Source organism: Podarcis raffonei, chromosome 2, assembly GCF_027172205.1.
Source record: "Podarcis raffonei isolate rPodRaf1 chromosome 2, rPodRaf1.pri, whole genome shotgun sequence".
Lineage (NCBI taxonomy): Eukaryota > Metazoa > Chordata > Lepidosauria > Squamata > Lacertidae > Podarcis > Podarcis raffonei.
Window position 1 is genome coordinate 23,922,608 of NC_070603.1, and position 14,538 is coordinate 23,937,145.

A 14,538-nucleotide genomic window follows, 5' to 3' on the forward strand; every position below is an offset into this window, starting at 1 on the left:
TGAAAACATCTCTTAAGAGGATGGTAGCCAGTGCCCAGTAGCTACCAGGCCACAGAAGGCCAAATCCAACATCATCCAGAGCAGGCACCCCCAAACTCGGCCCTCCAGCTGTTTTGGGACTACAACTCCCATCATCCCTAGCTAACAGGACCAGTGGTCAGGGATGATGGGAATTGCAGTCCCAAAACAGCTGGAGGGCCGAGTTTCGGGATGCCTGATCCAGAGGACCAAAAGTTCCTCACCCCTTGGTAAGGTTACATGAATGTATACTGTCAACACCTACTTATTTTAGGGTTATTTTAGCTCTGGCTTAAAAATAATTTTTTTCCGGGCTAGGAGCACAGTTTATACATGAGCTGCTTTTCAACTGTAGATGCTTCTTAGGTGGTTTGACATAAAATGTAAAGGGGGGGGGGAGAGGAACAAAATCTCAATAGGAAAATTTAATTTCCCCTCTCCTGTCCACTCTTGATAGGCCTAGCTAATATTAGGGAGGAATCACAACTGCGGGTTTGTTTTGTGAAGATTTTGCAGCGTGACTAGATGCGAGAATTTAAGAACACAAGAAGAGCCTGCTGGATCAGGCCAATGCTGGATCAGGTCTAATCCTGCATCCCGCTGTCACAGTGGCCAAGCAGATGCATGTGGGAAAACCCACTATCAGGACCTTTGCGCAAGAGCACTCCCTGCTCCTGTTTTTTCCAGCAATTGGTATTCAGAAGCATTAGGCAGTACACAACCATCATGGCTAAAATGTGGCTCTTAAATGTAAACATCACATTCTTAAATACACTTCTGTTAGAGGAGCCATGCTGATTTAGCTGTGTCAAGTTTGCTAGAAAACCTGGGAAGCAGCCTGAAGCCCAGAACAATCTGCCCCAAGGACTGCACAGGCCCCAAACACCTGTATTTAGTCCCAAACTAGCTGGTAATTAATGCTGTAAGTTAGCATTAAGTCTACTCAGTCAGGGTTCAGATTGGCTGGGGAGGAGACAATGAAGAAAGCATGTTAGATCTCAATATGTTTGGAGATACCATGGACAGCAGCTACTTCTACCTTCTCCTAAAACAGTGTTTCCCAAACTTGAGTCTCCAGCTGTTTTTGGACTACAACACCCATCAATCATAGCTAGCAGGACCAGTGGTCAGGGATGATGGGAGTTGTAGTTCAAAAACAGCTGGAGACCCAAATTTGGGAAACACTTGTCCGGAAATATCCTTCAAGAGGACACTGCGCCTTTGAGACAGCAGAATGCATCTTTGGCTGAGGAGAAAGGATGGACCTGTATTTCACTACATTCATAGTAATACTAATTTGAATGAAACATCTGAACGCATGTTTTCTTTGGTTTGCTGGTCAGATTTTTGGTAGCCTGTTGGACTGACGGAAGTATCTCATCTGGCAGGTTGGATCCTTGGCCCTTAGAGCAAATTTCTTACTGCTCAAGTTTACTCATAAAGTAGATATGTTTAGTGGAATAGACGGCAGTGGCAAGTGCATTTTTCTTAGTTATCAAGAGAAACACCACTGCCAAATTGTAAGTAAAAATCATTTATCAGCAGCCCTCTAAGTTTCTTATTTCCATCTTTGGGAACTCAGTACTAGACAGGCTAGGGAACAGGCTACTAATATCCAGGTGTAGCTATAGCTGAGGCTTTGTAGCACTAACTAGAGCAAATCAACCCCAACAGAAAGGAAATCTGATTATTTAAATTTTAACATCTAAGGAAAACCAACCAGGTTGGGCATTTGAAAACAGAGACCATTCTATAATGCTGTTATATCATCTTTTTTACTAAAACATTTGGGAATCCTTTGGTTAATTTTTTTTTATGCAACAGTTTTTGAACCGATATTTTATAAATGAGGATAAGAAGCACTTAAACAGAAAATGTCAGTTGGCCTGAAATGAACTTGAATTTCCTGCTGTTATCCAGGTCAATATCAGTTTATCATGCAGTCTGAGAAATGTTCAGCCGTTAAGCAGTATTTTTATCTTTTAGATGGATCTGCAGGTGAAAATAAGTGCATGGCAGAATCCTAAGTATACATACTTAGAAGCAAAGTCCCATCGAAATCAATGAGTCTTGGTTCTGAGAAACATGGCTAGGACCAGGCTGCAAAACTAACAACCCCATACACAGAAATATAATGGATTTGCAGGAAGTCATTACCAAATCCATAAATCAGGTTACAATCCTTTACTGACATACCCATGAGTATGCCCCAGTTAACTCAATGGGACTTACTTCTGAGAAGGCACACACAGAATTGCAGCGTTAAAAATAATAATCTAGTGTTTGCCAAATCTGAATTGCAAATAAGACATTTCTGAAATTGAATGAAGTCTAACTTGTTTAGATGTTTGTGGAGACTGAATTTCTACTGTTGATGTCATATTTACCCATTACTGGGGAAAAATATTGTGACCAAAAAACAAAACACCACACACCATATGACCTTAAAAGAGTCAGGCGCCATTTGGTGATTAGATTTCTGTATATATATGAGTTTCTAACACAGAGCCTGTCTGATGCTGTTTCACTAGAACCTGTACCCTGACTCTGTACAATCTGTTGGCTGCTATTGAGTGACTGCAGCTGAAGCTTAGAACTGGTTTCGTGTCCTGGCTGTTTCCAACCTGGCAAGACCCAGGACAAAGCTGACTCCCATTGGATAACTTCTCATTTTACCATAAAGGCATGAATTCACAGAAACGACGCCACATTTTCCATTTCACTCAACAGTCAAAAGTCTGGTTCCTTGAGATTCGATCATATCCGGTCAAAATCTCTCTTCCTCCCTCTCCAGATTGGAATTTCAAGTTATCTTCCAGCTGTGTGATTTCACTGAAATTTGGGACTGGCGGGGGGGTGTGTTAAGAAATGGCACCTGCCAACTGTGAAAACAATGAGCCAAACTCAAATTCCCTTGAATCTGGATATCGCAGATAACGACTGGCCCTAGCACCAGCATTCCACATCGCCAGGTGCTCTCCACTTCCACTGCCTGCCCTCTCCCAGAACTTATACCAGCAAAGGTGATGTGGCCTCAGAAAGGGCAAGTGTGGAGAGTTTCTGTAGAAGCAGAGGGTCTCTTCAAGACTTGGGTGCTCCTTAGGAGCATCAATTGCAACTGGGAGCTGGGAAATAGAGTCTGGTAGTTGTTTTTTCCTTTGAAATCTGATGGGAGGGTGTTCCATAGGGCGGGTGCCACTAGCGAGAAGGCCCTCCGCCTGGTTCCCTGTAACTTCGCTTCTCACAGTGAGGGAACTGCCAGAAGGCCCTTGGCGCTGGACCTCAGTGTCCGGGCAGAACAATGGGGGTAGAGATGCTCCTTCAGGTATACTGGACACAAGAAACTCCCAGACTCCGGAGTCACATCTGATGCACTGCAAGTGTGCTCAGGCAGTGGCGGAGCATATGCCAGCACTGCCCAGGGTGGGCGTGCTCTGAGGGGGGCGGGGGGTGGAGGGTGCCCTCCCAGGTGCAGGTTAGACGCTTGAGTGCATGGAGCGGCATGTGCGCCCTGCAGCCAGGGGCGATGCAAGCTGCCAATGGCGTACATTTGGCACGCCACCCGCCTGCGAATCTGAAGCCTCTCCCAGCTGTCAAAATGAAGGGGGAAGGGGGAATGCCATTGGCAAAGTGGCGCCACTCCCCCCTTCCCCCAACGGCTCAGGGTAGTCTTGGGAGTTGCGGGCGGGTGTCGCGCCAAATGTCACCCCCCTCAGCGAAGACACCTGGGGCAGTCCACCCCCACCACACCCCCTTCCTCCGCCCCTGTGCTCAGGTCTTATAAATTATCTCTCCACTGCTTAATCGCCCCACACCACCCTCCCTCATTGTTGACAGGGTATGACTGGGGAGAGGAGGGTACTAGCAGGGAGAGTTGGGGGGAATTTCCTTTGGGGTAGGTCTCCCTGAATTTTCACAAAAAGTGCAAGGGAAAACCGGGCTACTTAAGAAGGTAAGCATGCAGAAATACACCCATCTCTACTTTAAATAAAAACTTGTATATATATAGAATGCAGCATTCTTGAATAAATCACAAGCTTTCGGTTTTATGCAGCCTGAATAATCATTTCTCCTGTAGACTAAGGCTACTACCCTATTGCATGCTTCCTTGGGTATAAAGTTCAGCTGAAGTAAATGTCGCTTCTGAATAAATAAGCTCAGGAATCAATGATGCCTCTAAATCACTGCAGAAAAACACACAGCATGAATAGCGCTTTAGAAGCCCAGCTTAGCCTCCTCCCGAAATGAACGAAGGTCTCTGAACTATTCCTAGCTTTGTTTGTGCTACTGTGTTACCCGTCTGTCATTTAGAATAAGCTGGGGAACCTGGCTTGCAAAGTTTGTGTGTGCTAAGTTGCAACGACTGAATTAGGTGCACCGAAGCTGATATGGCAAGTGCGTTCGCGTGGAAAGGAAAGCTGCCCCCCCAGCGCACTCCACTCCATGAGCTAAAGTCAAGTGAAAAGTCAACAGCTTTCCCTTCTAAGCTTCTCTCTTATCTGTCATCCCTCTCTTAACAGGGGAGAAATATTAAGGGCTGCTGGGGTGTGGCGTCTCCTCAAGAAGGAACCCTTGCACGCAGTATGGATGGATATGTGTCGCATTTCCAGAGAGTCAGGTGCTTGGCTTGTGCATCCGGCTAGCAGATGCTGCTTCTGTGAGGCTTGCACGGGTTGTCAATGCTGTATTTCCTCAACATGCCATGTGTTTCCTTGTAAGAAGCATCTCCTGACCATCCGGGGCTTATCTCTGTGCAAGCAAACCTGGAGAGCCTCATTGCAAGGTTTTTGAGATTCCAGGCTTCTCCACTCTGTGTTATAAGTCAATGGTGGTGGCATCTAGGAGTAGTAGGCACCGCTGGGTGGCTTCTGAAGGCTCCAGGTTCTCAAGAGAACCCAACTTGTGTTGGCCGCTGGACCAGCTGTCCCTGGGAAATATGGGACCCAAAGGGTGGTGGTGATGGTGGTGGGGAAGAGTCTCTGTGCCAACTGCAGCAGCAACGCACACCCTCCTCCCCATTTCCTTCTCCTCCTGCTCAGATTCAGGTGGCAGGTTTCTGCTGTTCACGTGCTCATCATAGGAGCCAACTCCTAGGGGTCGAGGTCCCATCAGTCCCTCTGATATACAGGGGTACCTCGGGTTAAGAACTTAATTCGTTCTGGAGGTCCGTTCTTAACCTGAAACTGTTCTTAACCTGAGGTACCACTTTAGCTAATGGGGCCTCCTGCTGCCGCTTCATGATTTCTGTTCTCATCCTGAGGCAAAGTTCTTAACCCGAGGTACTATTTCTGGGTTAGCGGAGTTTGTAACATGAAGCGTCTGTAACCCGAAGTACCAATGTAATATTTGATAAATGTTGTGCATGTGCTACCTTACGTGATTGATTATGCAGGGTGGGGCTTTCCTGGGCCGTCCATTATTTTATTCAAGTTGGGACCCCAGTGTCCATAAAAGAGGGAAGGATGGAAGGAAGAGCTACAGTTAGCTTCTTCCTCTGGGAAGTACAATGGTATGGACTGGATTTGCCTCAGTGCGCAGAGGGAGCTAAGAGAGCACTGGTGTTGAACATATGATCAAGAGGGGTATGGGCTTTTTCTGCTGCTTGCCCACTTCTGGGCAGCCTAGCAGGGAGCCGGGGAGCCCATAGGGCTGTCCAGAAAGCACACAAAAGCCAAAGAAAAATGTGGCTGCTCTGTCAGTGCCTCTTCCTTGCTCACCCTGCCCTCTCTCTCCATGTTGAAACACAGACAGCGGGACCTCCTGGGCACAGCCCCCCACCACACCACGCTTTGCCCAGAGGCAGGTTGTGTGGGCATAAAAGGGAGAGGAGCGGTTCATGCCCCACCCTCTTGCCAGCTGACCTGCACTTTCTTGCTCTCTCAGGTTGGTGAGGGCTGATCCAGCGAACCCAACTCTCCCAACTGTGGCACCCAGGGAGTAAAGGCAGGGGAGTATGCGATGGTGTAGCCATGACTTCCACTCACTCGTTCATTGGCTGTGGGCAGCCCTCTTGCTCACTCACTTGCACCCTCCCTCTGGGCAAGAGGAAGTAGGGACTGGGTCCACCAACACCAAGCTGCAACCCCCTCCCCATGTTGCTGGGGGAGAGAGAGGGAATAGGGTGAAAAAGCAGAACCAAACCAGCCGCAGCTTCTGCTCCCCTCACACACTATGGGTGGTGCCACAGGGCCCATTCCTCCCCTCTGTGCCACCCGAAGAGAGAGAGAGAGAGAGAGAGAGAGAGGGCGAGGATGAGAGCCAGCTGCAAAAGACATCTTGCTTCCTCGTCCTCTCACTTTGCCTTCACCGTGTACCTGGGAGAGGCAGAAGTTAGCCCAATCCTCGCTGCTGCCCTGCCCAGAAGGGGTGCTCCTCAGGCAAGTGAGAGGAGCAGCTGTGGCGGCAGCCTCCTCTTCTTCACTCATCCCCCCCTTTCTGGGCAGCACAGTCTGGCGGACTGACTCACAGACTGGCCCATCCCAACCAACATGCCACTCAGAGGGAGAAGCTGAAGGTGGCAGCTCTGTGAGTGATCGTCTCCATCTGCCTATTGGCTTATTATCTGATCTCTCTTTCTGGGCTTTATAATGGTGGGTGTTGTTGCACCGTGTGTGTGTGAGAGTGTGTGTGGCAGTGGGGTGGGGGTGGGTGGGTTTCAAACAGCAAGTTCCACTTTCTCTCTCTCTCTCTGGGCAGTGCCATGGGCCCAATCCTCTCCTGTCCATCATGCAACCCAGAGAGAAACAATGGGACCTCTCTGCCACCTGCACTTGGCAGGAAGGTGGGGGAATTCGTACTGTGGAAGGTAGCAGGGAAGACAGGGGACCCCCGAAAGGCATATTGATAAAGAGACCCCCATAACCTGGAACTAGCCCGGCATTAAGTTAAAACAATTGTTTTGTATTTATTTACTCTCATCTTTAAAACACCAACCTGTTAAAGGAAGCGGGCATCTTAAGAAAGCCCCGTTGTAAGTCCCAGATATGTACTCTAGAAGGGCGGGAGGAACCGCTCTCCCTCCGTCTAGTTCACAGGCACGCATGTACAAATAAAGTGACAGTTCTGCTTTCACAAGCCCAGAAAATAGTGCTACCGGAATACTTTCCTCCTCCCCGCCCCCGCCACACACACACAGGCACTTTCCCCTCGAAAAACCCCGATCTCCTCCTCCTGCCTTTCTTTCCCTCCCCGTGTGAGCTGAAGTGCCCCAGGAAAGGGTAACGACTCGGCAGCGCTAGGTTGGAGAGAAGCAGACACCCAGGGCTAAGCATCACCTCCCTATGTCCGGTTCCCATAGCAATCAGAGAGACACCGGTTGCCAAGGCAACAACGTCCTCCCTCCCAGACAGTATCAGATCAGAGGTACCAACTCGGCTGCGGCCGGCTGCATCTGGAGGGGAGGGTGTGTGGAGGAGAGGAGGGTGTGTACTAGGGCGCGCGGCATGGGGGGGGGGGGGAGAGAGATAGAAAGAGGAGAAGGATGTGGCTGGTGAACTGCCGGCACCAAACCCTCGCCTGGCAAACGGCGAACGCTCCCAGGAACCGTCTGCACAGCCTCCTGTTTCGAGTGAAAGCGTTCCATTGTTTCTCGCCCGCCACTCCAAGCCGCGGAAGTTGGACACTTTCCCCGAATCTTTTCTTTGTTTCGCGACGCCTGCTCTTTCCCAACGACGCGCGCTCGCGCGCTCGCGCACGCACACAGGCAGCCGAGAGCCCTCTCCACCCTCCGTCCACCACGCCCCACACAGCTCAAGCCTTCCCAACCCCGGCTTGCTACCTTCAATACAGCAGATCCTCCAGAGCCCGGAGTGGGTGAGGTCCCCCTTGAGTTTCTTGGGTTGGGTTGGCGACGTCTCGTCCGTGGTGATGTTGGTCCCGTTGCAGATGTTGGCGCTCGAGTACAGCCAGTAGTCGGTGCCGATGGCGATGGTCATGAGGCTGAAGGCGGCGAAGGCACCCACCGTGGTCAGCAGCAACTGGACCCCACGGTCGCACCACACCATGGTGCTTCATACTCCCCCCGACGGGCTCAGGGGGCAGCGGCAAGAGACAGACGCAGCCGAGCACTGCCTTCCCCCCACCGCGCCCGAGCGGCGGCTTCCCCTCCTTCTTCCCCCTCCTCCGGCTCCCCCTCGCCTCCCTCCTTCCATCGACGCAGATCGCAGCTAGGAAGCCAAGACATGGGCGGAGGGGAGGGGGCGAGGAGACAGGCGAAAGGCGCGCCCAGGGGCCCGAAAGGAAAAAGAGGAAAGAAGAAGAAAAGAAAAGAAAGAAAGTGCTCCTCCAAAAGGTCTCCGCCTCCCGGGGCGCGAGGAACAGCGGCTGCTCCGCCAAGCCCCCTCGGGCGGCGCGGGGTCGGGGCGCTCCCTCGCCTGGCCGCGGGCGCTCTCTCCAGCGTGCTGCGCGCACGGCGGCACCCGCCACAAATCGCCTCTTCCCGCCGCCTCAACTCCGCCAAGGAGGAGGTGGGGCGTCTCCGAGGGCTCTCGGGAGGCGTCCCCTCCCCGGCTCAGGCTCCGCCTCCCCCTCCGCCCCACAGGCGCTGGGCAAAAAGCCCCCCACGCGCGACTGGAGGGGTGAGAAGCGAGCGCGAGTTTGGCTACGCGCGCGTCAACACCTCTCCAAAGAGCAGCCCTCGAGGCGCTCGCCTCTAAGGGTGAGTCGACGGAAGGAAATCTTTCTAGGCGGAGGAGACATAAAGGGAGAGGGCAAGTAAGAGGAAGGATTTTTTTCCCCCTGCTAAAGGGAGGGAGTTTTTCAGGAAACAGGTGGCAGCCTAGTTTCGGCGAGTTCGAGGAAACTGTTTCAGGACTGCGCCGTTGTGACTCCGAAATTTGGAAAGGGTGCTCTCCTTCAGGCGCGGGACTTGACGCGCACCTAGACCGTGCCTGGGCACTGCTCATTTCCAACTGAAAGACAATTGCGCTAAAAGTTTGAGAGGAAGCAGGTGTGCTTGGATGTTGGCACTTAGTGGCCAATTTGGTACACTGTTTTCATTTTCAAAACAGTGCACTGTATACATATAACACCCACTGTGTATACAATAATAATAATAATAATAATAATAATAATAATAATAATAATAATAATAATAATAATTTAATTATTTATACCCCGCCTATCTTGCTGGGTTGCCCCTGCCACTCTGAGCAGCTTCCAACACATATAAAGGCATGATAAAACATGACACATTAAAAGGCTTTCCTATGCTGGGCTGCCCTCAGATGTCTTCTAAAAGTTATATACAGTGGTACCTCGGGTTAAGAACTTAATTCGTTCTGGAGGTCTGTTCTTAACCTGAAGCACCACTTTAGCTAATGGGGTGTCCCACTGCCGCTGCTGCACAATTTCTGTTCTCATCCTGAAGCAAAGTTCTTAACCCGAGGTAATATTTCTGGGTTAGCAGAGTCTGTAACCTGAAGTGTATGTAACCTGAAGCATATGTAACCTGAGGTACCACTGTAGTTCTTTATCTCCTTGACATCTGATGGGAGGGCGTTCCACAGGGAGGGCACCATTGCTGAGAAGGCCCTGTGCCTGGTTCCCTGTAACTTCACTTCGAGAAGTGGGGGGCTGCCAGAAGACCCTTGGAGGAAGACCTCAGTGTCTGGGCTGAATGATGGGGGTGGAGATGCTCCAAGGCCATTTAGGGCTTTAAAAGTCAACGCCAACACTTTGAATTGTGCTCAGGAACGTATCAGGAGCCAGCGCAGATCCTTTAGGACTGGTATCATGCACGACTTCTTCCAAAGACTTTTTGCGGGTTGTAGTTTGTTAAGGGTGCTGGGAATTGTACCTCCGGGAGCAGCGAACAACAGTTCCCAGGATTCCTTGCAGGGCAAGTGCTGTGCTTTAGATGCATGGTATGTATACAGCAAGAGGCGAGTTGGGTGTCGGCAAGAGAAATTCTTTTACTAAATGCAACACAAGGAAACAAGGAATACTGCTAGTCTGAAATCAGGACGTTGAGAAGCAACATCCCCCATAGCTTACATAGCGAAAGAAACTACAGGTAGTTGAGTTCTCCTCCAAACTTAGTCCGTTCCGGAAGTCCGTTCCAAAACCAAGCCGTGCTTTCCCATAGAAAGTAATGCAAAATGGATTAATCCGTTCCAGACTTTTTAAAACAACCCATAAAACAGCAATTTAACATGATTTTTACTATATAACGAGACCATTGATCCATAAAATGAAAGCAATAATTAATGTACTGTACTATAAAATAAACAAGACAGTATTGTAGATGATAAAAATTTTAAAAATAAATAAATTCTTACCTGCACCGATGATAGTCATTGTTTGGATGAGGGGCTTTTATCCATTTCTGCAGTCACACAATCAATCAATCAATCAATCAATCAGTAGCTGAACTAGTTTCCACACATTCACAAAAACAAATTAATCGAAAGAGCCTCAAAAACAAAAAACGCAAAATAAATAGCAAAAACAAAAGCACCAAACCTAATCCGTTCTGGAAATCTGTTTGTCTTCCAAAATGTTTGAAAACCAAGGCACAGCTTCTGACTGGTGCAGGCACCCTGGAAACAACAGCCGACAGCTGCATCAGATGTTCAGCTTCCAAAAAATGTTCGAAAACCGGAACACTCACTTCTGGGTTTTCGGTGTTTGAGTACCAAGGCGTTTGGGAACCAAGGTACCACTGTAATGTGCTTCACAACTAAGGGCAGCTGCCATACTCCACATTTGAATGAGATGCCTAATGCTGGATGACCTTGCCTTTAGCATAGCACACCCTTTACATGCTTGCTTCTGGAAACTTTGCAAAGGTCTTCCTATGCAAACCTTTGTGGACTGGATGCTTTCCAAGTTGAGGTGAGAGTGCCCTGCATGTGAAGAGACTGGATAGCTTCATTTACATTTCGCAAATGCCTGTTTTCTAAGGGACAAGCGGTGCCTTACCAAGACAACTGGAGAAGTGGAGCAATTGCAGAAAATGAGTGGAAATGATAATGACGCTTCCTTGCTCCCCACACATAACTGTACTTGAGGAATATGAAAATCTAGCTGAAAGATGACCTCCAGCTGCTCAGTCCTGGAAGAAAGGGGATGCAAAAGCGGTAGAGTCTAATTTTTTGAAATCTCTTTAGTAAATGAGCAGAGAGGGAGAGGAAGAGGAAGAGAATCCACTGAACTAGTTCGTAAAGTGTGCCATGTGTCAGGAAGCAGTGAAGCTGTAAAAAATTGCAACAAGGGAAGAAGACGGTGTTGTCTGACCTGTGACGTCTGGAATCCGGTAACTGAGTATGATTTAGCTGTATTTCATTGGTGTCTTTGACCTTCCATTTGATGATGGTGATTAAATTTATTAACTATCAGATCCCAAAGTTGTTCGCAACAATTTAAAACCAGTTAAATTACAATTTAAAAAGCAGTTAGATTACAGTCACAGGAATAAAAGGTAAAGGGACCCCTGACCATTAGGTCTAGTCGTGGCCAACTCTGGGGTTGCAGCACTCATCTCGCTTTATTGGCTGAGGAAGCCGGAGTACAGCACGACTAAGCTGCTTCTGGTGAACCAGAGCAGCGCACGGAAACACTGTTTACCTTCCCGCCCGAGTGGTACCTATTTATCTACTTGCACTTTGACGTACTTTTGAACTGCTAGGTTGGCAGGAGCAGGGACTGAGCAACGGGAGCTCACCCCATCGTGGGGATTCGAACTGCCGACCTTCTGATCAGCAAGTCCTAGGCTCTGTGGTTTAACCCACAGCTCCACCCACGTCCCCAGTCACAGGAATATGGTGGGCCTATTGAGGTTGGATGGCCATCTGTCATAGATGCTTTAGTTTAGGTTTTTTGCATTGCAGGGGGTTGGACTAGATGACCATTGAGTCCCTTCCAACTCTATGATTCTATGAAAACACAACTTGCGTCTCAATAGCCAGAGTAATGAGGTGCCTCTTCAGCAATCACTGAAAGGTGAATATTGCAGGTGCCATTCTCTTCCGTATTTCCATGGGTGTTCTCAAGAGAAACCTTGCAGACTTCAGAGATCACTGAAGGCCAACCACAGGCTCAGTGGTTGGGGTATCTACCATCTGACAGAATCACACAGGCACCTCCACTTGCTACTGCCTGGCAACCTGACTTCACAGGTTTCCACCCATGAATACCCAGTGGGTCATCCATTCACCCTGGAGGGTGATCTCCCTCACACCCTGAATATGTCATTCCCAGGCACACCACATATGGAGGGATGATCTGTGCCGCCCCCTGAATGCACCCAGACACATGAGTCACCTCAAGCACATTTGAAACTCCCCATTCATGCGCACGCAGACACATTCCACTCATCAGCCACTCTCGTTCGCTTACATACAAGCCCCAGCTTCAACGCACAAATATCCACACAGCTTCTGTCAACAGGATTCCAAAGGTGAATTTAATCCAGCTTCCACCCACAGATATCAGCCTTGCGGCATCCAGCAGCATCCAAATGCGAACTCCACTGGCTTCCACCCACCAGTATCTGCCAGTTTCCACCATCAGGCACCAGCTAGCTTCAGACTGCGTAGATCAGCTACCTTCAAGCCACAATCCCACAAAGCAAATGAACTTACCTTCTCATTGTTCCATAGCATCTTGCTGCTATAGATGGTCACCTCACCTTGTCTGATGTGGAAGGAGACCACCCAGAGCTTAATGCCACAGCTGTTGCCCACTGTCTTCTCTTTGGGAAAGAGAAAGGTTTCTGCCTTGGCTTACCCCTTGGCCGCTCAACTGTCCGCTCAACTGCCACGGGCTTTTGTGACATCACAGGCAGCCCACAGCCAATGGCAACAGCTGGGGAGGCATCATCATCAACTGCCTCAGCCCTCACAATGGTGGGTGCAGCCCAGCAGCGATTTGTCCCTTTGCTGGGCTGTTATTACAAAGATTTAGGGGCCACTCTTCATCTGTACTCATACAAGAGAGAAAGGCGCACCATAATCCCAGGGAATAGAGAACCATTTTCACCCTGATGGCTGTTCTCCCCTCTGGGCAAGGTTCCAGAGGGCACTTTCAGGGTGGTGGTGGCAGGCAGAGGCAGAAAGGAATTGAGCACCAAATGTGACTCTTGTGTTTGATACAGGGTGCTCCATTTCAGAGGTTCCTACACTAAACCCCACTGTCTCCTGCCAGTTAAGTGGAAAGCATAGTCATGGTTGAAAGAAACATCACAGCCATGCCAAAGCTGTGTATTGAGGGGGATGGGCGCTGTGTATTGTGGAAAGTCCCAAGGGCCAAACGAGAACCTTACACTTGGGAAGGAAGAATTTGTGAAAGCACTCTTGCCACCAGGTGTTTTGTGATATGGGGATGGAGGTGGGCTAAGGGGGTCAGGAATCATTCACAGAATTGCTGGAACAATATAGCCTGATGTGCTTAATGTCTAGATGGCCGAGCCCCCATACTGACCTTCAGACTGCCCCCCAGACATCTAGACGGCTAGGCCCCCAGAAGGGCCCCAAAGCTGACTCCAGATGTCTAAACAGAGCATCCCCAGACAGACTCGCATATGTCTTGATGGCTGGACTCCCAGATGTCTAGACAAGTGGGCCCCCAGCTGGGGCCCCAGACATCTAGATTGCCGGGCCCCCGGATTTCTAGATGACCAGCTCCCCTGGTGGGCCCCAGACAGGCACCCAGGCATCTAGATGGCTGGACCCCCAGTTGTCTAGATGGCCGGGCCCCCTGATGATCTCTCAGATGTTTAGACAACTGGGCCCCCAGTCATCTTGCTGGCCAGGCCCCTGACAGTCTCCCAGATGTCTCGATGGCTGGGCCCCAGATAGGCCCCCAGATGTCTAGATACCTGGGCCCCCAGACATCTAGCTCTTTAGCCAGCTCATCCCAGCTCTCTAGCCGTCTTGCCAGCTCATCTCAGTTTATCCCAGTTCATCCCAGCTCTCTCGTTCTCTGCCTTATCCCAGCTATTTAGCTGATCCCAGTTCACCCCAGCTGCACCAGTTTGTAGTCAATCAGACAACACTGGGTTTTGGGGTGTCTCTATGGCCCCCAGTTTGTGTGTCAATTACTCAGTTTGGGGGGCTGCACAGAAAGTGGGGCTTGCATCATAAAACGGCACAAAATCAGCACACCACTTCTGGAGTCAATCAGACAACGTTGGAACTTCTGGCATTAACTTGTGACTCCTAATTGCTTTGTCAATTATTCAGTCTGGGGTGGTGGTGGCCCAAAATACGGAGTCGCAGCGCAAAGCTAGCGCAAAACTTTGGCATCAGTTTGAGGGGTGGGATCTGGAATTTTGGAGTCACACATTAATGAAGCTGTATATTTTGGAGGGTGAGGTGGGGGAGTGTCAGGAAAAGGTCTGTCATGCGGCAGAGCCCCGTGGAAGAAATTTTCAAGTGTTGTTCATCTTTCTTTTCTGAGGTCTGAGCGCAGTGAAGTCATACGTCAATCAGGGCTTTACTCTGAGTTACAAATAATATGAATGAAAGGTATTGCAGTTTGGCAAACGCATTTAGATTGAGTGACTATGGCAACGTGCCATAT

General features: G+C 49.6%; 1 protein-coding gene across 1 annotated transcript in view; it reads right to left on the minus strand.

Moving 5' to 3' along the window:
* Positions 1-8,142, minus strand: part of CACNG4 (calcium voltage-gated channel auxiliary subunit gamma 4) — a 91,318-nt gene extending 83,176 nt beyond the window's left edge. The window contains exon 1 of the mRNA XM_053375347.1: positions 7,796-8,142. Within this exon, the coding sequence (XP_053231322.1) occupies positions 7,796-8,021 (226 nt within the window). The 5' untranslated portion in view covers positions 8,022-8,142. The remainder of the gene's footprint in view (positions 1-7,795) is intronic.
* Positions 8,143-14,538: the final 6,396 nt, after the last annotated feature.